Genomic DNA, 25,350 nt, shown 5'->3' with positions numbered 1-25,350 from the left:
GGCTTCTCTAAGCTGCGGTGGTTTTCCATGAGAGAATATGTTCATAATTTAAGTGTGTACCAAACATCAACAGACTATCTTGCCTCATACATCAGGAACAATTTGCACTGAGCTTCATAAATATTACACTGCAGCCTGTTGAGAAAAATATAAAATAAATGAATCATAGCAAATAAAGATTTCACCTCACTAACCCAGATACATATGTTACAAGTCAGGTATATATTCTGTACAGTTACATTTTTACATAATATTAATATACTGTATACCATGTATTTCCAATAATTATTTATAGCTTGAGTTTATGTGCTAATTAAGGCCAATGGTGTCTGAAATTTCTTTAGGATCACCCTGAAGTTTGAGTGTTACAACATGATCAATCAAAAGACCACATTTTTGATATTCACATATGCACTTCCTTTTATCTTTGAGGTAATAAGTCAACCAATAAATGCCAGGAAAAGAAAACACTCCCCACACATCAACTATGAAAGAATTTATTACATCACATCCACTACTCATCTTAATCTGAAAAGATCTGACAAACATGATTTAGAAAAACATGTTAAAAGCCAACCGCGCTAGGCAGACATACTGGTATGTGTTAGTTATGGGAGAACACTGTGTAACATTGCAAGGGTTTATTTAAGAACAAGCACTGCTGTTCCCTGATAGAATTGGATGAAGTATTTGACAGAAAGTCCATTAAAAGAGATGGAGCTGTGAGGCAATTACAGAGTGCTGAGGGAAGCAGGACGGGGGCTTTTTATATTATAGTTCAGACACGGTATGGAAAATGAGAAAAAACCCATCGTCTGTCACAACAGCTGCTATTAATACAAGTGGCACTGGTCACTCCTGTCGCTCTGCACGTCATGAAGGATCTCTATCGAAAGTGAATGAAATGGCTAAGTGCACCTTACCCATAAAGTACAGTGCAGGTCAAATGTCTGTCAGGCCAGTGTTTATAGATACGGTTGTTGTGTTATTGCTGCTGAGAGAACAATTAAGATCACAGCTGTATTTCCCATGCCCCCTTACACATTCAAAATGAAAATCTAATGTAAACCACAAATATTGCACTTCTGATAACAGAAAAAACTATTACCGTGAGCTAAATGCATTTATTATGTGAACAGTTTTCTCAATTTGTAATTATTTCCACAGCGTCACTTTATTAAATATGCCTTGGGACAGCAGCAAAATAGTTGATGAAGCTTTTCTTTGCCTCAATGCCTTATTAAGCCACCTGATGATTAAAATAAATAACAAGAAAGTTAAAATTACAAGACAAATGCTTTGTAACCAAGTCTACTATTTGTATAGCCACTGCAGTAGTTCCCATCCTGGGTGAAACTACTGTCCTAAATGTGGGTTGAACCCCCTATGGTAAGGGTACATGAATTATCATGTACTGTATGCCAATGCTGTAGTCTACGTGATACAGCATATACCCACTAGGAAAGCTCGTGAATTTCCATACACCCACTTACATAAGCCTGTCCCTGAAGCTACTGCAGCTTCGGGTGACACTGCAGCAGACAGTTACGTTACAGAAACTATAGAAAATGAGCCAGATGATACTGATGCTATACCCGGCAACGTTACAAAAACAATTATGGGGTTGTTGCTCTGGGACACGGGCGAGAATGACGCTGGGAGGGAAAAATCACAGTATACTCATTACAAAAAACTAGACTACACCACTGATGTATGTATACCTGTTCATAATTTACTACATGAATTAATTCATGCTTTTTCATTCATTGAGTCATGCATACATTCATGATAATTCATGTACCCTTACCATAAAATGTTACCCATATGATGTCATTTTTAATGGGCACGTCATTATTAATGCACACAATTATTAACGGACACTTTCCCTTCAGCAGAAATCTTATGTTTCTTACCTGTTTGTAATACTGTTACAGGTCCAGACTGGGTTTAGACAAAGAGCAAGGAATGATTCACCTGGAGATCAGCGTCTCTGATGGACGTGAGTAATACAATTATGTTACCTTGGCAACATAGAAAACTAGATTAGTCAGAATTTTAAACAGATTTCACATCAAAGTAGCAACATTTGTTGTGATTCTTAAACCTTGATTTAAAAAATTTTTTTTAAAGGAGTGAGAGCTCTTTTTTTTTTTTGCTGTACTAAAACTTGCCTCCCCATCTGAATTGGCTGCATGGAGACTCTTCATACGATTAAGCTAATTCATTTTTCAAGGGCCAGGCTGTGACTTGGCTCTTTTTATTTGACCACAGTGCAGAGAGGGGGGAACTTCCATAAGGCCTCCTGTGTTAATGCCCTGTCCCTGGGGAGACCGCCTCATTTGGCTGATGCTAACACACTGGGACAGCTCTCTCTCTCTACTTTATCTATTAGTGAGAATGAGGATTGGCCTCCAAAATGTTGCTTCTATGGGTCACTTAATACCATCAGCATAAGCTAAACCTTGATTGGGGACTATTGAAGATTGTTTGTTTTTCTCTTTGTTATATTTTTAGCACTCATTTCTTGCTTACCCACAGGGTCACAGTACATAACTTGTAAACTTCAGAATTGCTCTGATGGAAACAAGGGCAAGCCTTTCCCTGGATTTATCATCCCTAATTCCCTGGTGGTTCAGGATGAATACGTTTTCATCCAGGTGGGTTTTTACTGCAAGGTCTGGCTTCATTAAAAGACAATTAAAAGCTGTAAAACCACTGCATTCAATCGCATCTTAATGTACAGTCATGTTTTTCATTAACTAAAAGGGGCCATTATCCTGGGAAAGGATGGCATGTAATTGAAATCACAACATTGTGTATTACACTACAACTCCACTCTGCATAATGCACAACATCCTAATCAGTAGCAAACCCCGAGTTTTGATGGTGGCTTAAATTGTTTGATACATGCTGCTAACAATCAGTGTACACAGTGAAGTTTATGAATATTTACCTGAAATTCGATTGCACTGCAACTTGCATTATATTGCTTTTCCAGGTGCCAGTAGGTGGCCAGTCTGTCCATTATGTGTCCTATAAAAGAAATTCTTTCTACCCAATGAAGCTTCCCAAGTACACTCTGCCAAAGGTAAGACTGCTGGAAGGGATGCAGTTTGGTGAGTTGAGCACATGCAGAAGAACAAACAGCAAAACAAGTGCAGCATTTATTTTACTGTGAAACATTACTTCAGGCTTATTTGTGGTATCATGATGACTTAGTGAGGGTTGATTTTAAGTACAGTTGTTCCCAGTTAATACTAATGTCTGCTGACAAATGCATTAAATTGTTTTCCCCACATTATTATCCTCCTGAAAATTGATTCAGTTATGCATAATTAGCCTACATCTTCAGATCTTGTATTTATTTAAGGCCCATGCACAGTTTTTAATCAGTTGCCCTCTCGTCTGTATCAACAGATCTTTATTTTAAAAAATTAATTTGGAGTTGCAGTTTCCCCACAACTCCAAAGGAACTTTTTTAAAGGAAAAATTCAATTCAATTTGCATTTGCACAAAAACAGAGTTCTGCACTGAATACCATTTACTAAAAGCACAGCAGGATGGCTTAGTGGTTTTCGAGACCGTGTCACAACAACAGATTTAGTGCCCACAGTGTTGTTTCGATCAGTCCATCCATCCATGTAGACTGTGAAAATGTTCTTAAGAAGGACACACGTCCGCTACCTCACCTCACTCTGGAGAAGGGATTCAGTCAAACTAAATGGAGCCTGTCTTAATTTTTAGTGCATGGCATGAAACGTCTGATGTCTAATCTCTGCTGATCCTGACTGAATCATGTCAAGAAGTGACAAACTGCTAGCTTGCTGCTCCAGCTCTGTGGCCAATATGCGCACACTAATATGCAGATTTTTGTTGAGAAAACTCCTTTAAATACATTCTTAAAACCTTATTGGCATCTACAGTACTCATGAATTTCACATATTTAGGACTTGCAGATAATCAGCACAGATGACAACCAGGTGGTGGCAGCGATTCAGGACTGGCATCAGAATGACTCCTACAACCTGTACATGTCTGAGTCCAGAGGGCTGTTCTTCACCCTGATGCTGGAAAACGTTGTGAGCAGTGGAGGACCGGAGGGCAACATCATGATAGACCTCTATGAGGTAGGCAGCAACCGTGTCAGTCATCAGTCATAAGTCATCATTTCACATGTTTTCATGTTATTCAGGCATGCTGGACCAACTCATAAAACTTCTGCAGTTTATAGGTCAATGTGTTGTGTTCATGAATGTTAACTATCAAACCAATGAGTTGACATGCTTCATAATAATTAGTGCAATTATACATGCAAAATCATTCTCTGTTATGCAATTTGACTCTGTGTGCAATTATACACTGATATTAAGTATGTTCCAGTGCTGCCCATACTTGGATTACTCTAAATTAATTACATTTAATTAGCACTGTAATGAAGTTTATCGACTGACAGAAAATCAATGAGCAACCATTTTGATAATCAAATAATCATTTAAATCACTTATCAAACAAAAAGCTAAACATTTGGTCACTCCAGGTTCTCAGATTTGCTGCTCAAAGTTGAGGATTTGCTGTGTTATCTGTTTTGTATCATTGCAAATTGATTTTCTGACTATATTATCTCAGGTTTTGAACTATTGGCCAGACAAGAGTAGGGCTGCAAGTAACGATTATTTTTATTCAAACAGTTTTTTTGATTAATTGATTAATTGTTAGGTCTATAAATGTCAGAACTAGTAGAAGTTGCCCATTGTAATTTTCTAGAGCCAAGGGTGATGTCATCAGATGCTTTGTTTTATCCAACCAACTTGTTTTATCAGTCCAAAACCCCAAATTGTTCAGTTTACAATAATGTTAAGAAGGATAATCAGGAAATCATCACATTTGAAAAGCTTGAATCTTTGTTTGATAATGACTTAAACGATTCATTTATTATCACTATATATGCTGATTTATTTTCTGTTGATCAACTGTTGCAGGTCTGAACAAGAGAATACACTTGAAAAGCTCACTTTGTGTTCTTAGGAATAAATGGGCTTTTGTCACTATGTACTGACATTGAATAGTAACAGATTTATTAATAATGAAAAATAATGCTTAGTTGTACACTTTAGTAAAATACCTCTTAGCTTTATTCATCAATCCACTCACATTGACATGCAATTTAAAGTCCACCTAACTTTGAGAAGAAACTGAAGACTGTATCTAAGAGCACCATACAAATTTAAATTCCTGGTTTGGAAGCTTGAACAATAACAAGAGATTCTGACAAGTAAAGTACCAACAGACAGCCTAAAACTTTGGTTAGTTTCTGCCATGCTTTCCTTAATTGTACCTTGCACTCAGATGTCTTGGATGTCCTCACCATAATGGAACAGATGTTGGTACATTTCATTCTGCTGCGTCTGAGTGTCTCGCTCATATGCACTTTCTGCCTGCTTTTATTATCTTTTTCATGTGACATTGTTGTCGCACAAAACATTTTTTTTGCAGGTCTTCGGGTAATGTACCATCTATAGGAATCACTAGTGTCACTTAAAGCGCATAGTCACAATGCAGGGTAAAATATCTGCTTTAACTTGTGCCCTGAACATGTTATATCTGTGTTGACAAATGTGCTATGAAGTTCACAGTGACTGCACATGTATGCATCACTTTAGATTATCCTCATCTGCAGCCAGCAGTAAAAGCATCACATTGTTACAAACACACACCTAACATAGCCATCAGCATTGGTTACTCTCACTGCTCACTGACCTCCACACACATTTTATGCCCAGAAATATTTAGCTGCATTGTCCAGTAGAAGATATGAAATGATGATTTATTCCTTTGACAAAGATCTGTGCTCTTTAAATGGAAGAGAAATGTGAACTCAAGTGAGAGCTGAACGTGAGAGTCAGCATCTCTGTGCACATAAATACAAAGAAGAAGAAATATCTCAAGGCTGCGCCATATGTTGTTTTGATTCAGCAGAGTCCTACAGATGGTCCAAAATAGTGCTTCCTGTCAGTAAAACTATCACTTTCTGACATCGTATTCTCTCCGAACTAGGCCTTCAGCTTTACTTAAGTCTGAATAATATATGTTTTTTTTCCTCCCTTTTTTGCAATTTTTCCCCCAACCCCTCTCTGTCTCTCATGTTCGCAGGTTGCTGGGATTAAAGGGGTGTTCCTGTCAAATAAAGTTGTTGAGAACCAAGTGAAAACTTATATCACATACAACAAGGGGAGAGACTGGCGTCTTATTCAGGCTCCAACAACCGATCTCCAGGGAAACAAGGTTTATTGTGAACCAGTAAGTGGGCCACTGACGAGGTAGATTTATTTATTTGGATTTCCATTATCTTTTAAAAAAAAAAAAACATGCAAAGCTGTTGTCAAAGAGTGCAATTAAATGTAAATCACATCAACATGGCTCAGAAATATGTCAGTAACTGAAGAGACCTTTCAAATAATTTGACATACTCAATTAATATCTATATCACTTTAAAGGTAACACCAATCTCAACATAACTATGCATTATTAATTATGAATCCAAAAGTCATATTATTAACAATGTTCTATTGTATTCATAAATATTGTTAGTCATGGTAGTCATAGTCTTTTAAAAATTTAGTGAGGATTTTATCATAAATTGTAAAATTCTCTATGTGTAACATATGATATCATAATTGTGATGATTTTAGTGCACTGATGTGCAGTACAGTTGCACGTCTTTGCACAGTTGCACAAACATTATTTATTAGACTCTTTATTAAATTAAGTCACCATTCATTAATCATCAAGACTGATGTTCAGTTGAAATAGGTTTTTGTTTTTATTCATTTTAAAGGAAAGTTAAAATGAAAATTAATACAATCCTACAATCCTACACAGAGTACATTCTTAGCCATAAATAAAATCTAAGAAGCCACTTTGTTGATTTTTATGAGTCCAATAAAAGTCCCATGAACATGTCCCATCATCCAGACTACATTTTAATGTACTGTGCAGTGTGTATACACTCATAAGAAGATGTCTTAGCTGTAATATTACTAACCATAATAACTGAAAATACACATTTTGATATATTCAGTTGTTAAGTAAACATGTATCAGAGTCAAAGGGATACTTCCATATTGAGCTTCCAGCATAACATACCCTTACTCAGTATATTCTATGGAGACTTGATGGTTGATGATGTTATATATGTAATGTTTTGTAATGTAAACTTGTCTTCTTTAATTGTTCAAATTTATTTTACCAGATCTCTCTGAGTTTAACATTTACTTTTTTCTTAGTTAACAAGACAATTATTAATTTATTTCAAATAATGATAGATTGTCACTCAATTCAGGCCAGTTATTATGAAGCCTATTGTACGTGATCCAGGTCATTATTAAACCTTTGAATTACATGTTTTGACTTCAGCCAACTAATCTCCTCGTGTTTGTGTTTTGCAGCCTTACTGTTCGTTGCATCTACACCTTCATGTGTCAGAGAATCCTTACACCTCGGGAAACATTGTCAGCAAAGATTCAGCTCCAGGAATTATAATAGCGTCAGGTGAAGAGATTATTTGATTTGCTCTCATCCTTAATGATGGTCCTCGAATGTATCCATTAGCACTCTCATTCAAATCTGTCTTTCAAAAACAGTTTTCAAAATGAAATAAATCTTTCCTGCACATGTTCCATGTTACTTCAGTGGAAAGAATAACAAAAACATGTCTAGCCAGAATAAATACTGAAAATAGTGCTGTTCTACCTTTTGTGTTCAGGTGTAGTTGGACCTGAGCTGACCAGTAATAATGTCAGTATATTCATCACATCTGATGCTGGAAACAGCTGGAGAGAGGTACAGTATGATAACTGTAAGATTGGTTCCAATACCTGTGTTTCTGCACCAATACTTTTTGTACAAATCACTTTGTTGAACTTCTTAAAAGCTTCTTTGATAATTGTTGTCTTTCCCTCAATATATTACAGAACAAAATGAAACAAACAGGACTTTAGTCAGGCATTATCTGAAAAAGAATAGGGCTCTGGCTGAGCTTTTAGTACCAACTTTCAGATCTCACTTTTCAGTTCTTGGTGATACAGCCATGATCGCAAAGAAATAAAGAATTGAGGTTTGACACCCAGCATTGTGAAGACATGTGCATCTCTGATCTGTAAAACAAATAAACCAAAAGGAACGTACCGATTTTTTTTGCCTTTTGCTTAAGACAACAAAAATCAACAAAGAGAGCAACGCTTGCTTGACGCTGTTGTTTATTCACACAACTAAGACTCTTGTGTAAAGAACACTTGTGGTTTCTACTTGTTTACTGTGTAGGTGTAGTATGCATGTTCCTAATGTTGTCATCGGTGCACACTTTATGTCGACTTGATTGATTCTCTGGTGTGATAAATGGAAGCTGGTCGTGTCTGCAGGTTTTTCAAGAAGAGTACAGCGTGTTTTTCCTGAATCAAGGAGGGTCTCTGGTGGCCATCCGACACACACCTCTGCCAATTAGACACATTTGGTAAGGTTCTCCAAGGGTGTACCGCATCTTTTTAGAGACTGTACTCAATCTTCAAAACAAGGAGTCAGACTGCTTTTCTGCTGAGGATTTTCTTACTGAATTCAACTCTATTTGTGGCTGGTCTGTCTTTGATCAAACCATTGTTCTCTCCCTCAGGCTGAGTTTTGATGAGGGCAGAAACTGGGACAAATATAGCTTCACCTCCTCTCCGCTCTATGTTGACGGGGTGCTGGGGGAGCCTGGAGAGGACACCCTCATAATGACGTAAGATATGAAGGAACCATAAAGCGCTCATGTGTTTCTAGTTTGTTAATTATTGCACTGGGTAATTATTTATTTAATCAGGTTTTAAAAGGGTTTCATAAGCCCAAGATGTAGAGGAGTTTATTTAACCCACAGAGGAATATGGATTAAAAAGTGCATTTAAATTACCCAAAGTGGAGTGATTTTTTTATTTATTTATTTTTTTTAAATCTGCCCCACATACCCAATGTTTTTGACATTGTATTTCTGGCTTGTTTGTGCAGAATATTTGGTCATTTTAGTCATCGATCTGAGTGGCAACTTGTCAAAATTGACTTCCGGTCCATTTTCCAACAACAATGCACATCTGAAGATTACATGACATGGCAGTTACACAATGAGGTAAGAGGATCTTGCTGCTTCTTGCTGATTAAACCCAAGTGAATCTCTGTGATTCAGTCACACAATAAAAGCAAGATGAAAAAAAGGAAAGAGAATCTCAGAAATGTTTATGATGCATTAATCATCACAGGGCGAAGTGTGCATCATGGGAATGAAGAGAATCTTCCAAAAACTGAAAGCAAACATTCTATGTGTCAAGGCCAGAAATCAGTATATTTCCCAGATGTCAGACTCCTGCCCGTGCACAGAGGCAGATTTTGAGTGGTAAGTTCTTTTTTTTACTTCATTAAATCCAATGCACAACACTTTGTCAATCTCCAGAGGCAGAGTATAAGCAAACCTAAGGCACAATAACAGCAGTGTTTGAAGAGTTGTATATTGTAATTTGTTTTTGTGTTGTCTTTTGTATCGACTCAGGATGTAAGTTAGTAAGTGAGTACTGTGATTTAAAAACATGCCATCAGTTGTTTTAACTCTTAGGGATGAATAATCTTTATATAAGATTGTGGTTGTACTTAATATTCCAATATAAATAAAAACATATTTTTCTGATTTTGATATAAAATATGGCAAATTTGTGCAAAATTACATAAATAATCAAACTAGTGTTTAATGCAATGAACTGTGAAACATGTTAAATTTGGACATCATTTTATAAAACAGGAATGATCATTTCATCACACACTAATTTAACTGACAGAAGATGTCTGAAGATATTGAAGCTCATCCCCAACAGTCAAATATGTGATAGCAGTGCATTTCTAAATATGTTACTCATACAAAGTGCACTTGAATAGATTTGAATAATGAATAAAACTAATGCCTCACTCCTGAATACATTATAATATTATATACTTAATATGTCTAACAAGTGTCACTTCAGTTCAGAACTTCTTATACTTCTGTATACACTTTTTCAATTAAACAAGCTTAACACCTCTTTATTACTAAAAAGCTTATTAAACTTTCCAACTCTCCTGAGAGAGAATTTCACTGATCACGACGAAAAAACTCAGATGACAGATCCCTCTGACTTTCCCGAGGTATAATTATAGTTTGTGTAAACATGCACAATCCTTTTTCTTCCGAGGTTTGTTACACAAAACATCAAATCTCAAATACTCTGAGCTGCTGTGCTGTGAAAAGTTTTCTTGAGCCAAGAATACCTCCATGTCACAGTAGACATGTACTTATTGTATGATTCTGTTTGAGCTGAGTAATTATATTTGATATGTGAATGAAAAGTAATCGTGAGCTTAGAATTATAAGGTTCTATTTCGACTTTTGACCGAAATTGAGTTTTTGACATAATCTGATCCCTTAGGTGTTTATTAATGCCTGTGTGGTGTTATTTTGTAAAAAAAATATTTTTTTAGTTAGTTATTAATAAAATAAAATGGTTCCATCTTACAAAATAGCTGGGATGTAAAAACTTTGATGCTCAATATCTCAGAACTACCCTAAACGGAGATAGAACCTTATAATTCTAAGCTCACGTAATCTCAATAACTCCTCAGTGTATCTCTTTCTGTACATGTTGCTCCAACTAAAACAGCGACTACGGGTTTGAGAGGCAGATTGACGGTAGCTGCGCTCGGGCTTTCTGGTTCGTTCCTTCAGCAACATCTCGAGACTGCATCACGGGGGACAGCTTCCTCAACACCACAGGGTACACCTGAATCTGTTGTATTGACACGAACAAAGGGAGTAGTGGCTGTAAAGATGTCGTTGGTTACATTCAAGCTCAACTTTCTTGAAAAACATCTGCTTTTCTGTGTGAGAATAGTTGCTTGCATACTAAACACTATCCATGAGAGACTCCTAACCTTCAAAACAGATGGAAGAAGGAAGATTGGAAGAAAGTCAGAACACAAATTGTCACAAAAAGCAGAATTACAAATTGATCTGAGGCTGATCTTTAGCATATTTATTGTCAAAATAACCAATGAACTACCAGCCATAATAAACTGACTGCACCTGAACACCAAATTCTGCAATTGAGTGTTTGAAAACTAGTTAGCAAGTGAGCAGAGACATCAAAATAGCTAAAAGTAATGGAGAAATAGTTGAAACATCAACAGTTTTCATGATAGCTATTGTAAAAATATTCATTTTTATATAATTAATAGTGTTAATAACATGGACACACTTGTAACTGAAGGCTGGTGTTGATAAAAAGCTTAATTGAGCTCATCTGATATAGTTGTTGGGGTATAGTAGACCAAAACGGTTGTTGTACATCTCTTATGAATGTATCCCTGTGTGTGCATGTGTTATATGTCTGCTTTTACACTCATGTGTTGGTCATTTGTGTCTTTTGGGGGTCTTTAATGAATTCCAGATATCGCCGGGCTTTGTCTAACAACTGCACTGAGGTAATGCTGTTGAAGTATAGCCCCAGACGACAAAAATGTCCCAGTCAGGCCCCCAGGGGCCTCCAGCTCTTCACCAGTGAGGGAACACTGGTAGCAACACTGGAGAGGAATGTCACTTTCTTGGTCTTTCTGGAAGAGGTGCTGGCTTCACTTTATCAAAACAACAGTAGTGTGTGTATTACAAGGAGATACTTGTAGGCTGCATGCTTTTTCTTTAGTGTTTTATCTGTATATCGAGATGCTGTCAGGGACGTAGCACAGAGGCTGCAGCACCAGCGTATCAAATGACATAACATGATTTACCACTTGACCTCCTTCTTGTAGATATTATGGAAAATGCACACTCTGTTATGTGTCAGCAAGGACACTGACAAAACAACTGAGGCTACAGTGTGAGTGATGTGAGTATTTTGTTTTCTTTTCGAAGGGTCTCGGCTCCATGACAAGTATAACAGTGGATTTTGGCGACGGGACAGCAATATCGTATGTTAACATAAGCTCCATTGATGATGGGGTCAAGCATATCTACAGTAAAGTTGGCATATACCAAGTTTCTGCTACAGCTACCAACACTCTGGGCTTTGACAGAGTGATACTCTACCTCCACGTCTCCTGTGAGTCAAATAACTTGGTCATTTAAAAGTGGTTGCTAAAACATAAACAATTGTATGATTAGTCTTACAATTTTTTTAAATGTGAAAACAGGCCCTTTGTCTGCATTATTTTAATCAATTGTGTAAAACCCCTTTACTTCCTTTCATCACTTGCATTCATGACAAGTTGAACTTGTTTGGAACTAACTTAATTTTACTTCATATCATAAAGTGACTGCACTGTTAGCTAAGATATTGATCCTTTATCCAATATAAGATCCAGCAACCTTCAATAAGTCAAAACACTTCAATTTGTTGGCCTTAACAAATCAAAAAATAATTCAAACACTTGCGCAAACGACTCTTCTGTAACTTAAAATTGGCTAATTAAAGCGCGACTACATCCAAAATCTCCATTTTAAGTTTTAAGTGTCACTAACCCCATGTAGGTGTAAAATATGGCTGTTTGTTGTCTTCACATTTAAAGAGAAGAGCAGCTGTGGTCAGTTTGAATTCAGCTCATTATAATGGATTCCAATGGTGACATTTTCATGGCGGCAAAAAAGCATCAAAACATTCACAGACACACAGTCAAAATACTCCCACAGTGCAATCCATTTCTCTTAGCTTATCTGTCTTATCTACCGGTATATGCTCAGTATGTTCCGGGCAGTCATTGTTGTGCCAAAATATGGCATCATGGAAACAGTATTTAGCCATATTGTAACAAAAGGTGTTAATTTATAGTGTTCATGTTTTCTCTTTAAAGGTCAGCTTGAACACGTCCAGCTCTCGGCTCCTTTGGTGGTCGTCAAGAACAAAGCAGTAAACCTCACGACAGTGTTACGCCCCAGCAATGTGGGAACAGTCACCTATTACTGGTGGTTTAATAACAAAACGGAGGTAAGCCTTACTTTCTCATTCTTATCTCATTCCTACCATGCAGCCTGTTTACTGAATGGCGTGATAGATTCACAAGTCACAAATAGCCATCTCATGTTATTCATTTATAAAGCCCTGCTTCCAAAATACCTCACATCTCTTCTCTCATTTAAATCTAGTAACTACAGTACACAATCCAGTAACTACTTAACCTTAGATACCCCTCATGCACGCACAAATGTTGGCAGAACTGGTTTCAGGTATGCACCTTTTAGATTCTTAATTGTCCTTTTCCAAGGCAATTTGTTGCCACAGTCTAAAAAGCCTTGCATACATTTATATATACATAAATACACCACAACATGACTACATGAAAGACATCAGATACATCCATATTTATGCACACTGTGGTCTGTGTGTATGAATGTGGATGTACTACAAACTGCCTTACATTCCCCTTGGAGATTGTATAGATTTATTATCTGATGTTTCCTTGTTTATTGTGTAGTTATGTTGTTTCTGTTTTTTTTGTTTCTGTTTGCCTTTCAGCCTGTTGTGACTCTGGACGGAGCGATATCCTTCACCTTCTCCAAGGAGGGAAGGCACACTGTCACTGTTCAGGCTTCAGTTGGCAATACTGTCCATCAGGACCAAATGACAGTGGCTGTTTATGGTAAACTCAATACACATAGACAGCCTCTTAATATAATTATGAATGGAAAACTATGGAGTCAGTTTTGTGTCTTCAAATTGAAGTTTTTTAATTTTCAAAGCCTTTCGACAAAAATTTTTTTTATCACAATGTCTCCTTACTGGGTTTTTCCAGAGCTTATGTGGCCTTCATTAGTGGATGGCATTTGCTTAGTTGCCATAGTTATGGTTTAGTTTTTATCACATTGTTGTATATGGAGCAAACTCCAAGTCACTGATGTAGACCATGCTATTTGGCTGAAAGCTCAACTAAGTGGACAGGAATAGTTTTGTTAAGCTGCTGTTTCCATGGTTAGGAATAAACCTAAAAAGTCGATATTGAGGCCTTTTTTTAAAGATTTGTTTATTCATTCCTTCATATTTTGACTGTAGCTTGTGAAATCACGTCTCACGTCTACATGTATGCATTGAATTACCTTTAGAGTTTTCTTCTTTTTAACTGTAAACATTATTTGACTTTCTTTTTGTCTTTATTAAAGACATATCCCACAACTTATAAACCTAGTACATCCCCAAGACTAACCCATCATTGAGCTTATTAAGGAATTACATCTACAATGAACCATCCAAACACAAAATGTTTTCAAAATTAATTTTAAAAAGGCCAAATTATGTAAAATTCCTGAGGCTTCTCTTTGATCTTGATGAAGGAGTTGGATAAATATTAGATATTGAGGGAATAACAATGCATTTCCTAGCTGCCAAAAGTAGGAGGTTAATATATTTCATCATGGGAACTCCAACATTTCACCATTCATCTTATGCACCTTTTCTGGGATATAATATATAAAATCTTAAAGAATTAATCACATCAGCATGTATGAACTTTGAGACAGACAGTTGTACTCCTATGCTTCTTCATCTTCCTCAATTTACAATTTGGCAGTCACATTTAAGCCATTTAATTCTAGCCTCCAATACCATAGACTGTCAATACAGAATTGACTCTGTACAGTACTCTGTTATTCAAAGTATCTGAGGTGGCTTCTAAAGAGGTAATCTATACTGTATTATTAAAGTTAGACAGAAGACATACATTAGGTCTCAATTTGATCTCTGCCTGCATTTCAGATTATTTCCGGTCACACGTTTTGGCCTTTTCTTCTACTTTGGACGAGCTGAACCCTGGGGTGTCTGAGTGGAGAGAGGACATTGGCAGAGTGGTGAAGAGCTCCATGGTTCAGGTCAGTGCCTGAAAGAATAAACTGAACTTATTCAGATTCTGGCAATTAGCAACTTTGCACTAGTCTGGAGAGAAAAACTCAAGTCCTCTGTCTAGTGAGCCATTGACATTTTCATTCTTGGTTATGCTGTGTTTGTAATGTATGCATGTGGTCTTTTGTCAAGCGACGCACTCCACTACTTGCAGTGTCTTTAACCTAACTTGCTGTGTAATTAGTTGTTAACCTCTGCATGCTGACATGGCGCATCACCTGAAATCATTATCACCAGCTTTCAACTGAACGTCAAAACACTAAAGGGCAGTAAAAGCATTACTGTGACAGTTTCCATGTGCTCTCTAAAGTACTGAATGCTATTGCCTGGAGAGAACACCAAAACCTCAATTAAAGTGAGCCCAACTGTGGTTAAATGCATCTGGTTTCACCTCTCAAGACACTGTGGGGATGTCAAAAAAAGCAGCAGGTTATGTAAAAGACCTGGATACTGAGCTCTATATATATCCTACAGTAGCCCTCAGTATGAAACATTCACTTTGACCTTCTGTCTTGTCAGATATTACCATGGTTTACACCAGGAAACTGACAGGAGACCTCTGGTTACGGCATAAATGCACTAAAAGCCCTGGCCTTTACCAAAGACAGTCAAAGTGAACTTGCATGTTTCAGTTGATTCGTGCAGTATATCTTGACAGTGACTGGTACTTAGGCAAATGATGTATGAAGCGGAGAGCCAGCAGTATTTACTCATTAATACAGGGCTAAAGCATGGAGTATCACTTCAGACACTGTCACTTAAAAAAAAAGTTTATAATGAGGTTGTGTTGTTGTTATTAAAGGTCACAGGAATCAACTGGGATCAGCTCCTGGTCACAGTCTTTCCAGGTTTACCAACAACAGCAGAGATTTTCATCGTGCCCGAGAAGAGGCCAGGACATGGAGCCATGGATGAAAAATGGGCACACCTGGATCAGGTACTGTCTCATCAAATCATTTTAACAGCCCCTGGCAGATGCTCACTACAATGTGGTTTTCTGTGATAATAAAAGAAGCAAGGTAGAGATGGAGTGACCCTGCCCGGAGGAAGCCCGGGGCCCCCGTCTGGAGCCAGGCCCAGACGGCGGGCTCGTCGGCGAGCGCCTGGTGGCCGGGTTTGCCACGGAGCCCGGCCGGGCACAGCCCGAACAAGCTACGTGGCTCCCATCTCTCCAGCCCATGGGCCCACCACCTGTGGGAGGAACCGTTGGGGTCGGGTGCGATGCCACATGGGTGGCAGTGAAGGTCAGGGGCCTCGACGGACCAGACCCGGGCGGCAGACGCTGGCTCTGGGGACGTGGAACGTCACCTCTCTGTGGGGGAAGGAGCCGGAACTGGTGCGGGAGGTGGAGCGCTACCGGTTAGATCTGGTGGGGCTTACCTCTACGCACAGTCTCGGTTCTGGAACCATACTCCTGGATAGGGGTTGGACTCTTTTCTTCTCCGGAGTTGCCCAGGGTGTGAGGCGCCGGGCGGTGTGGGGATACTCACAAGCCCCGGCTGAGCGCCGCTGTGTTGGAGTTTACCCGGTGGGACGGAGGGTCGCCTCCCCACGCCTGCGGGTTGTGGGGAAAACTCTGACTGTTGTTTGTGCATATGCACCAAACAGGAGTTCGGAGTATTCGGCCTTCTTGGAGACCTTGACTGGAGTCCTGCATGGGGCTCCAGTGGGGGACTCCATTGTTCTGCTGGGGACTTCAACGCACACGTGGGCAATGATGGAGACACCTGGAGAGGCGTGATTGGGAGGAACGGCCTCCCTGATCTAAACCAGAGTGGTTGTTTGTTGTTGGACTTCTGTGCTAGTCATGGATTGTCTATAACGAACACCATGTTCGAACATAGGGATGCTCATAAGTGTACCTGGTACCAGAGCACCCTAGGCCGAAGGTCAATGATCGATTTCATAATCGTTTCATCTGATCTGAGGCCGTATGTTTTGGACACTCGGGTGAAGAGAGGGGCAGAGCTGTCAACCGATCACCATCTGGTGGTGAGTTGGGTCAGGGGTGGGGAAGACTCTGGACAGACCTGGTAAGCCCAAACGTGTAGTGCGGGTAAATTGGGAACGTCTGGAGGAGGCCCCTGTCCGACAGACTTTCAACTCACACCTCCGGGCGGAGCTTTTCGTGCATCCCTGTGGAGGCTGGGGGCATTGAACCCGAGTGGACAATGTTCAAAGTTTCCATTGCTGAAGCTGCGGCGAGGAGCTGTGGTCTTAGGATCTTAGGTGCCTCAAGGGGCGGTAACCCACGAACACCGTGGTGGACACCAGTGGTCAGGGAAGCCGTCCGACTGAAGAAGGAGTCCTTCCGGGATATGTTATCTCGGAGGACTCCGGAGGCGGTTGCAGGGTACCGAGGGGCCCGAGGGCTGCAGCCTCTGCCGTGAAAGAGGCAAAGCAGCGGGTGTGGGAGAAGTTTGGAGAAGACATGGAGAAGGACTTTCGGTCGGCACCAAAGTGTTTCTGGAAAACTGTTCGCCACCTCAGGAGGGAAGGGGGAACCATCCAAGCTGTGTACAGTAAGGATGGGACACTGTTGACCTCCACTGAGGAGGTAATAGGGCGGTGGAAGGAGCACTTTGAGGAACTCCTGAATCCGACTAATACGCCCTCTATGTTAGAGGCAGAGCTGGAGGATAACGGGGATTGTCGCCGATTTCCCAGGCGGAAGTCACTGATGTAGTCAAACAACTACACAGTGGCAAAGCCCGGGGATTGATGAGATCCGTCCAGAAATGCTCAAGGCTCTGGGTGTGGAGGGGCTGTCCTGGTTGACACGCCTCTTCAACATTGCGTGGAAGTCTGGGACGGTGCCAAAGGAGTGGCAGACTGGGGTGGTGGTTCCTCTTTTTAAAAAGGGGGACCAGAGGGTGTGTGTCAATTATAGGGGTATCACACTTCTCAGCCTCCCTGGTAAAGTCTACTCCAAGGTGCTGGAAAGGAGGGTTCGGCCGATAGTCGAACCTCGGGTTGAGGAGGAACAATGCGGATTCCGTCCTGGTCGTGGAACAACGGACCAGCTCTTCACTCTCGCAAGGATCCTGGAGGGAGCCTGGGAGTATGCCCAACCGGTCTACATGTGTTTTGTGGATTTGGAGAAGGCGTATGACCGGGTCCCCGGGAGATACTGTGGGAGGTGCTGCGGGAGTATGGGGTGAGGGGTCTCTACTCAGGGCCATCCAATCTCTGTATGACCAAAGTGAGAGCTGTGTCCGGGTTCTCGGTAAGTCGGACTCGTTTCAGGTGAGGGTTGGCCTCCGCCAGGGCTGCGCTTTGTCACCAATCCTGTTTGTAATATTTATGGACAGGATATCGAGGCGTAGTCGGGGTGGGGAGGGGTTGCAGTTTGGTGGGCTGGGGATCTCATCGCTGCTCTTTGCAGATGATGTGGTCCTGATGGCATCATCGGCCTGCGACCTTCAGCACTCACTGGATCGGTTCGCAACCGAGTGTGAAGCGGTTGGGATGAGGATCAGCACCTCTAAATCGGAGGCCATGGTTCTCAGCAGGAAACCGATGGAATGCCTTCTCCAGGTAGGGAATGAGTCCTTACCCCAAGTGAAGGAGTTCAAGTACCTTGGGGTTTCGTTCATGAGTGAGGGGACAATGGAGCGGGAGATTGGTCGGAGAATCGGTGCAGCGGGTGCGGTATTGCATTCAATCTATCGCACCGTTGTGACGAAAAGAGAGCTGAGCCAGAAGGCAAAGCTCTCGATCTACCGGTCAGTTTTCGTTCCTACCCTCACCTATGGTCATGAAGGCTGGGTCATGACCGAAAGAACGAGATCCAGGGTACAAGCGGCGAAATGGGTTTCCTCAGGAGGGTGGCTGGCGTCTCCCTTAGAGATAGGGTGAGAAGCTCAGTCATCCGTGAGGAGCTCGGAGTAGAGCCGCTGCTCCTTTGCGTCGAAAGGAGCCAGTTGAGGTGGTTCGGGCATCTGGTAAGGATGCCCCCTGGGCGCCTCCCTAGGGAGGTGTTCCAGGCCCGTCCAGCTGGGAGGAGGCCTCGGGGAAGACCCAGGACTAGGTGGAGGGATTATATCTCCAACCTGGCCTGGGAACGCCTCGGGATCCCCCAGTCGGAGCTGGTTAATGTTGCTCGGGAAAGGGAAGTTTGGGGTCCCCTGCTGGAGCTGCTCCCCCCGCGACCCGACACCGGATAAGCGGACGAAGATGGATGGATGGATGGTGATAATTGAAAGCGTGACATGGGCATGACAGTACTTGTACAGAAGCACTTCCTTATAGTGACATATACAGGTTACATTTTATAGGCACATATACTTATATACATATATTTTTATCCACTATTTTACATATTTTTCACATTGTAGGCTTAAGATAAAGGTCAATTTCTCCTTACAATTTATTTCATCGATAGTATCCTGTGCCATGAGTTTATTCAGGGTTGTGCCCTGGTACAATGTAACAAAAGAGTCATTAAGCTCTATTCATCATTTTGTTTGCAATTTCTTGCCAATATAAAAAAAGCTGATTTCAATTTTGGTAGTCATTGTCTGGCTTGCCCATATATTACTGCAATCATCCTAAATTATCTCCAATTCTTTCTCCAATTTCGTTTCCACATGAACAGTAAAGGAGTTTTTGGAGTTTAGTGTTCCACTATAGCCTTACTGTTAGGTATCTTTAATATACAGTACATCAATGAATATGTTAACCAAAATAAGATCCACTACCCTCAGCTTGTTAATTTCTTTACTAAAGAAGTCTCTGTCCTGAGGATATCTGAAGAACAGAGGTATGTGTGCTGTAATCAGTATACAGTGAACAGATACTTATACTTGCACAGATGTCTCCCTGTAGCTCTACTCTTTTCCTTTACTTTTTTTGTTTGAGATATAAAATCTCTTATACAGTACAAGAGGCTAAAAGTCAAAAATACTTTGCATTATGACACATTATTCTCTATATCTTTTATGAAGTTTTTTACATTTTACATACATTTACAATAATTTTTCAATCGTCCAGGCAGCCATTGGTTTCATAAATTGCAGTGCGGTAAACTTGTCTTTCTGTGAGGCAATACATCACAATGAGCATCATGTCCGCATTTATTTTTGTCGAAGTTACATTATTGTGGCATGGTAACACAGTTTTAAGTGCAGCTTGATGTGGAAAGGCTGCACTCTGTCTCCACATAACAATATGGTTAAGTTTGACAAAAATAAATGCAGACATGATGCTCATTGTGATGGATTACCGAAGTCAGCCAAGTTTAAAGTCTCTGCAAATGTATTTTCATACCACGGTAAAATTATTGGACACCACTGGCTGCATGTTGGGTAGGGAAAATGCTACATCATTTCTCGGAAAAGGTCAGCAATGATGAAGAATGTACATTGTTTGTAGTAATTGGGGTAAAAGATGCGAAGAAGTCTGGTGTGGTTTATTGAGATAAAAAAACAAGAGAACAAGAGGAATATTTTCCTATAGCTCCAGTTATCAACATGCAGACACAGAGGACCCATCTCCTCACTTAGTTTTGGAGTAAACCACTTTGATTCCTTGGGGTGTCATTCAATCAAAGAACTGCTTCCTATTTTACTGTATTTGTGGTTTTATGACTTTAATCATTTTTAGGGAGCTTGAAGGATAGCTTGAAGATAGGTAAGGGGAGATAGAGACAGGGGGACGACATGCAGCAAAGGGCCAGGCAGGTTGGATTCGAACGGCTTCTGCCAAGGACTCTACTGGGTGAGCTAGATGTTGCCCCAAACAGAAACTTAAATAGTTCATTTTAGTTTGTATTCATCGCCACTAGACTAAAAAAGGTGATTGGACTCTTTGTATTGTCTTTGTACACAGACTCAAGCTTTAAAAAATGAGATTGTTTCTTTATTGCTCAAGTCCTAAATGGGTAATTAGGATTGCGAAGATCCAGGACTTAGCCCAAAAATTTGAACATCAACAATTTCTCAGTCTCTCCAACCTTTCTGCTAAAGTCCAAAACGGTCTCCTAAGCCCCTCCCCCCATAAGGGAGAATGAATGTGTGTGCATGAGCAGTGATTGACACGCAGTTAGACACCACCCCTGTCCCTGATTGGTGCATCTGAACAGGGAGCGGTGGATTTTTGCAAATTGCACTACAGTACGGTGGCCCTGAAGTGCAAATCACAACAGCAAATAGAAAAACGCAACAGCAAATCATAAAACACAACAGCAAATAGGAAAATATTTCAACAAATCATAAAATACAATGGCAAATATGAAAACATTTCAACAAATCATAAAACAAAACGGCAAATATGAAAACATTTCAACAAATCATAAAACACAACGGCAAATAGGAAGACAAAACAACAAATAGGAAAACAAAACAGCAAATCATAAAAACATAATGGCATTAACTTCTACCGGAAAAGGTAGGGCCTATCTACCAGAGGACGGACCCTCCTGATTGGACAGATGGACTGTCTGTCTTTTAACAGGAAGGAGAGGTGGAAAAACATGGAAAAGTGCCTATTTTTAAAAGACAGACAGTCCGTCTGTCCACTTAGGAGGGTCCATCCTCTACCAGATAGGCCATACATTTTCTGGTAGAAGTTAATGCTGTTGTGTTTTATGATTTGTTGAAGTGTTTTCCTATTTGCCGTTTTGCTTTCCTATTTGCCATTGTGCTTTATGATTTGTTGAAGTGTTTTCATATTTGCTGTCGTGTTTTCCTATTTGCTGTTGTGTTTTCCTATTTGCTGTTTTGTTTTCTGATTTGCTGTTGCGTTTTTCTATGTGCTGTTATGATTTGCACTTCAGGGCCACCGTACTACAGGCAGTAGGTGGTGCCGGAGGAGCCCTTTTTCTTTTTCTTTTTTTTTTAATTACCTGCTTCATCTAGTTCTACTGGACCATAGGGTCAGTTTCAACAAATATGACAGAAAGTTAGTTTTATAAGTCTTACCTACTGCACTTTTAATGTCCCCACTTCCCTAATGCACTTTGTATTTCAAACCCTCCTAAAAAGCAATGCATAATGTCAACACTAGAGGGCAATGTCTTCCCATGTAAAAACACTGAAATGGCATCCATCAGAGCAATGAAACAATACTCACAAAGCATCTCAGTACATGTTGTTTAGAAGTTTAGAGACTTGCATAAACCTTTAGATAATCACAACAAAACCATAATAATTTTAAGCCAGCTTGCTTCATGGTTGTTATTGCTTTCTTAAGGGAAAATCATTTTTTCAAAATGAATCTCTTATCTTGTTATAGAAAGCTATTAAATATGTAAACAAAACAATAAAACCGTTTTTTTAAGCACCAGCTAAACTAAAGCTCATTTATTCATCATAACGGATAGGACATCGATGTATCACAAGTAAACATCATTTTGCTGGCTCTCAGTAAGTCTTGAACTAAGTTAATAGGTATTTAATTACATTGATGCATCATATAATTGGCATTGAGAAAGAAGACAAACTGGGGCAGGTGGCCTGGATTGGGAATTAAAGAGATGTATTTATCTAAAGCCTGTCTGATTACCTGGCAGAACCTCACAGACAATAGGGTAATAAATCTTCAGTTCACCACTCTCATCTCCAGTGAATGACTTGCAATGTGGATGCATTGATTGAGCGTGCGCCCACACATACATACATGCATTTGGTAAGTGTATGTGTGGAGCAGCTTATTAAAATGTGTAATAGATTTACTGACCCTGATATGCCACTAGAACAAAAAGTAATTATTCATACTGTGTAGAGCAGTCTAATTTTAACCAGTGGAAAGATTTTAGAAAGAGCGAGATGGAATTAGTGAGGCATGGCTAAGGACTCAAATGGGCTCTGGGAAGGCATTTTGGTCTCCTGTTAAATGATTGCTTCATTTAGGTGTAAAAAGCATGGGAACTTGAGGCACATTAGGGGAAAAATTAAAGCAGCAATTTTATGATATTAGAACACACTTTGATTTTGAATAGATTTGTCCCACAGAACTTTTAGATCGGTAAATCAGGTATGCTGAAAACAATAACCACGTGAAGAATTCCCTGTTTTGATTGAAATCGTAAAAGGTGATTATTATTTTTTATAAATGTCACTGCCACTCTATAAGCAGGCTGCCATTTTATCTGATAGGGTTTCCATTGCCATTGAAGGCCTGCCGGGTTTTGGTGCAGCAGGTTTGGTTTTCTGTATGTCATATCAACGTTCACTCCTCTTTAGAAGGAAGCAAAAATTCAGATTCATAATTCAGATTGTTGGATGGAATGACTGCAGTTGAAATATTGATGACTGTGGAATATTGCTGTGCAGCCGCTGCTAACTGAGTCTTCTCTGCTCCGTCACTCCTCCTCATAGCTTTCTCAGATTCTGCTAAGTGCTTTGAACCAAGACCTCATCCAGTTCACACTCAAACCTGGGGTGCAGGTGAACGTGTTCGCCACGCAGCTATCTCCAGGTTAGTCTGCTGTCTCTGCCACACACCTACCTGAACAAATAGTAGTCTGATCCATTTTTGGGAGAGAGGTGCATTTCAGGTGGTTGTCTCTCTGTTATTTGAGGCTAAACTTTGTGCAATCCCTCCAGGTTTGAAGTGAAGATGACTAGTAAGTCTATGTAAACACAAATTAATCTACAGACTTTCAAATGTAAACTGAAATCTTGACTTTTTAATGTGTTTTAATTGTCCTATTGGTGTATTGTTTGTATATTTAACTCCCTGGAGAGCAGTAATGATAGGGAGTGGTTTATTCTTGATAAAGTAAACTATGAAGAAAACGATAAAGTGTTGATTGGACATTAAGCTCTTTGTCCTGATTTTTGTAATTTTGTCGGCATAACAAGACAGCGGTGATGCTCCATTGTTATATAATTTATATTGATGTCAGATAAAACATATGCATTTATCCTTATTTGGCTTTCATGTGTACTCAATTTCCATTTCATTCTTTTTCCTTCAAAGCTCCTCTTGTAGACAGCGATGATAGTGGCCACAGCAGCACTGCAGTCATCATGCTTGTGTCAGTCGTACTGATGGGCTTGGCTGTCTTTGTAATATATAAGTTTAAAAGGTACAGTATACTGGATGTAATATATTGTCTCCGCATACAAGGCACAGAAGAACTTTGTGAAAGAATGTGTGGAGATCAATTCTCAGATTTTCAGACTCATCATTGCAGATATCTACGATAAGATAGATGTTATTGTTTGGTTTGTGTGTATCTTTGTGTGTGTGTGTGCGTTTTTACAGAGTCTGCCCCATTATCTACAAGCAAGCAACTCACTGCTGAACTCCTTAAACTTTCCAGAAGTATTCAGACTCCATATATCTCTGAGTTATGGATACTCGCGACACAATAATAGCTTGAGGAATAAGACAATTCTCCTCTGTCTCAATCTGCAGAATATTACAGAGAATGACAGTCTAATCAATTCTCCCAGAGTGCTGAATGGATGTCAGAGTCCTGCAGTTATCAATATTCATCTAACTGACAATGTGAGGTTTGACCTTTCGGAAATGCTAAACACAGCCATCCAAGGTGAGGCATACTCTGCTGAATGGCAGGAAAGGTTGAGGAGATAAGTCCTGAGACAACATATATTATACAGTGAGGGACATACAGTAAATAGCATCCTCTGCAGCAGGTAATCCTATGCCAATCATAGGGGAATGGTTTAGTTCCTCTGTAGTTTGTAGAATTTTACTCATTATAAAGTAAAACATCACTTAACTTTAACTCTCAAGATCTTAATTACTACATTAAGAAATCAACTTTTCGTTTATAAAGCTGCCTCAAATGTCACTGCACCAGCTGCGGCACAAAATCACAAGGGGAGACTCTGAAATTAGAAATGCAAGATGTTAGTTTTAAGCAGAATTGGGGGTGCATCTGAGGGGATAAAAAATTGATTGAAAATGGAGGTGAACAATATGAAAGTGAGAGAGCAATGCCCTGTGGAATGCAAAATGCCCTAGTTTCCAGCTTTCAAGCAATCCTCTCCCATCTTTAACAGTTAAAAATAGTGGGTGACACATTATGCTTAGTGAAAGCATTAGTGAAACAGACCTGATGGCAGGTTTCTATTATTTTGCCTTTATTTTTTCAAACGTTTTCCCCCTCTGCATGACCTACAGGAAGATCCCGGGCATCAACACATACACCGCAGAGCAGCCTGACAAAGAACAAGAGGTCATCCCGACAGTGACATCCATAGCCATCCCAAACCCTGAGGGGGACAAGCTGACCTCACTGGATAATGTGGATGTACAGTTGGATTCAAAAGGCAGAGGTATTGTTATGTCTTCCTTTAAAGCTACAGTCATTCCTCTTTATGTTGTGTTTTATTATATCACTTGTCAAAGTAATTATTCAGTCTGTGGTATTACACCTCTGAAAGAGGTCAGGTAATCACCACCTACATTGTTTTCAATGCAACAAAAGGGGCAGTTTCCAAAATGT

The 25,350-nt window shown here is 39.8% G+C and overlaps 1 protein-coding gene across 1 annotated transcript in view; it reads left to right on the top strand.

Annotated features, from left to right (window-relative positions):
• Positions 1 to 25,350, top strand: part of LOC114572224 (VPS10 domain-containing receptor SorCS1) — a 48,450-nt gene that overhangs the window by 19,713 nt on the left and 3,387 nt on the right. The window contains exons 6-26 of the mRNA XM_028603741.1: positions 1,935 to 1,999; positions 2,539 to 2,657; positions 2,999 to 3,088; positions 3,948 to 4,127; positions 6,151 to 6,297; positions 7,446 to 7,548; positions 7,763 to 7,839; positions 8,418 to 8,509; positions 8,666 to 8,773; positions 9,037 to 9,154; positions 9,285 to 9,418; positions 10,710 to 10,823; positions 11,496 to 11,667; positions 11,957 to 12,143; positions 12,892 to 13,025; positions 13,554 to 13,677; positions 14,787 to 14,899; positions 15,733 to 15,867; positions 23,249 to 23,348; positions 23,853 to 23,961; positions 25,026 to 25,180. Coding sequence (XP_028459542.1) covers positions 1,935 to 1,999; positions 2,539 to 2,657; positions 2,999 to 3,088; positions 3,948 to 4,127; positions 6,151 to 6,297; positions 7,446 to 7,548; positions 7,763 to 7,839; positions 8,418 to 8,509; positions 8,666 to 8,773; positions 9,037 to 9,154; positions 9,285 to 9,418; positions 10,710 to 10,823; positions 11,496 to 11,667; positions 11,957 to 12,143; positions 12,892 to 13,025; positions 13,554 to 13,677; positions 14,787 to 14,899; positions 15,733 to 15,867; positions 23,249 to 23,348; positions 23,853 to 23,961; positions 25,026 to 25,180 — 2,576 coding nt within the window. The remainder of the gene's footprint in view (positions 1 to 1,934; positions 2,000 to 2,538; positions 2,658 to 2,998; positions 3,089 to 3,947; positions 4,128 to 6,150; positions 6,298 to 7,445; positions 7,549 to 7,762; positions 7,840 to 8,417; positions 8,510 to 8,665; positions 8,774 to 9,036; positions 9,155 to 9,284; positions 9,419 to 10,709; positions 10,824 to 11,495; positions 11,668 to 11,956; positions 12,144 to 12,891; positions 13,026 to 13,553; positions 13,678 to 14,786; positions 14,900 to 15,732; positions 15,868 to 23,248; positions 23,349 to 23,852; positions 23,962 to 25,025; positions 25,181 to 25,350) is intronic.

This window comes from Perca flavescens, chromosome 17 (genome assembly GCF_004354835.1).
Source record: "Perca flavescens isolate YP-PL-M2 chromosome 17, PFLA_1.0, whole genome shotgun sequence".
Classification (NCBI taxonomy): Eukaryota; Metazoa; Chordata; class Actinopteri; order Perciformes; family Percidae; genus Perca; species Perca flavescens.
This window is presented reverse-complemented; position numbering and strand designations above follow the sequence as displayed.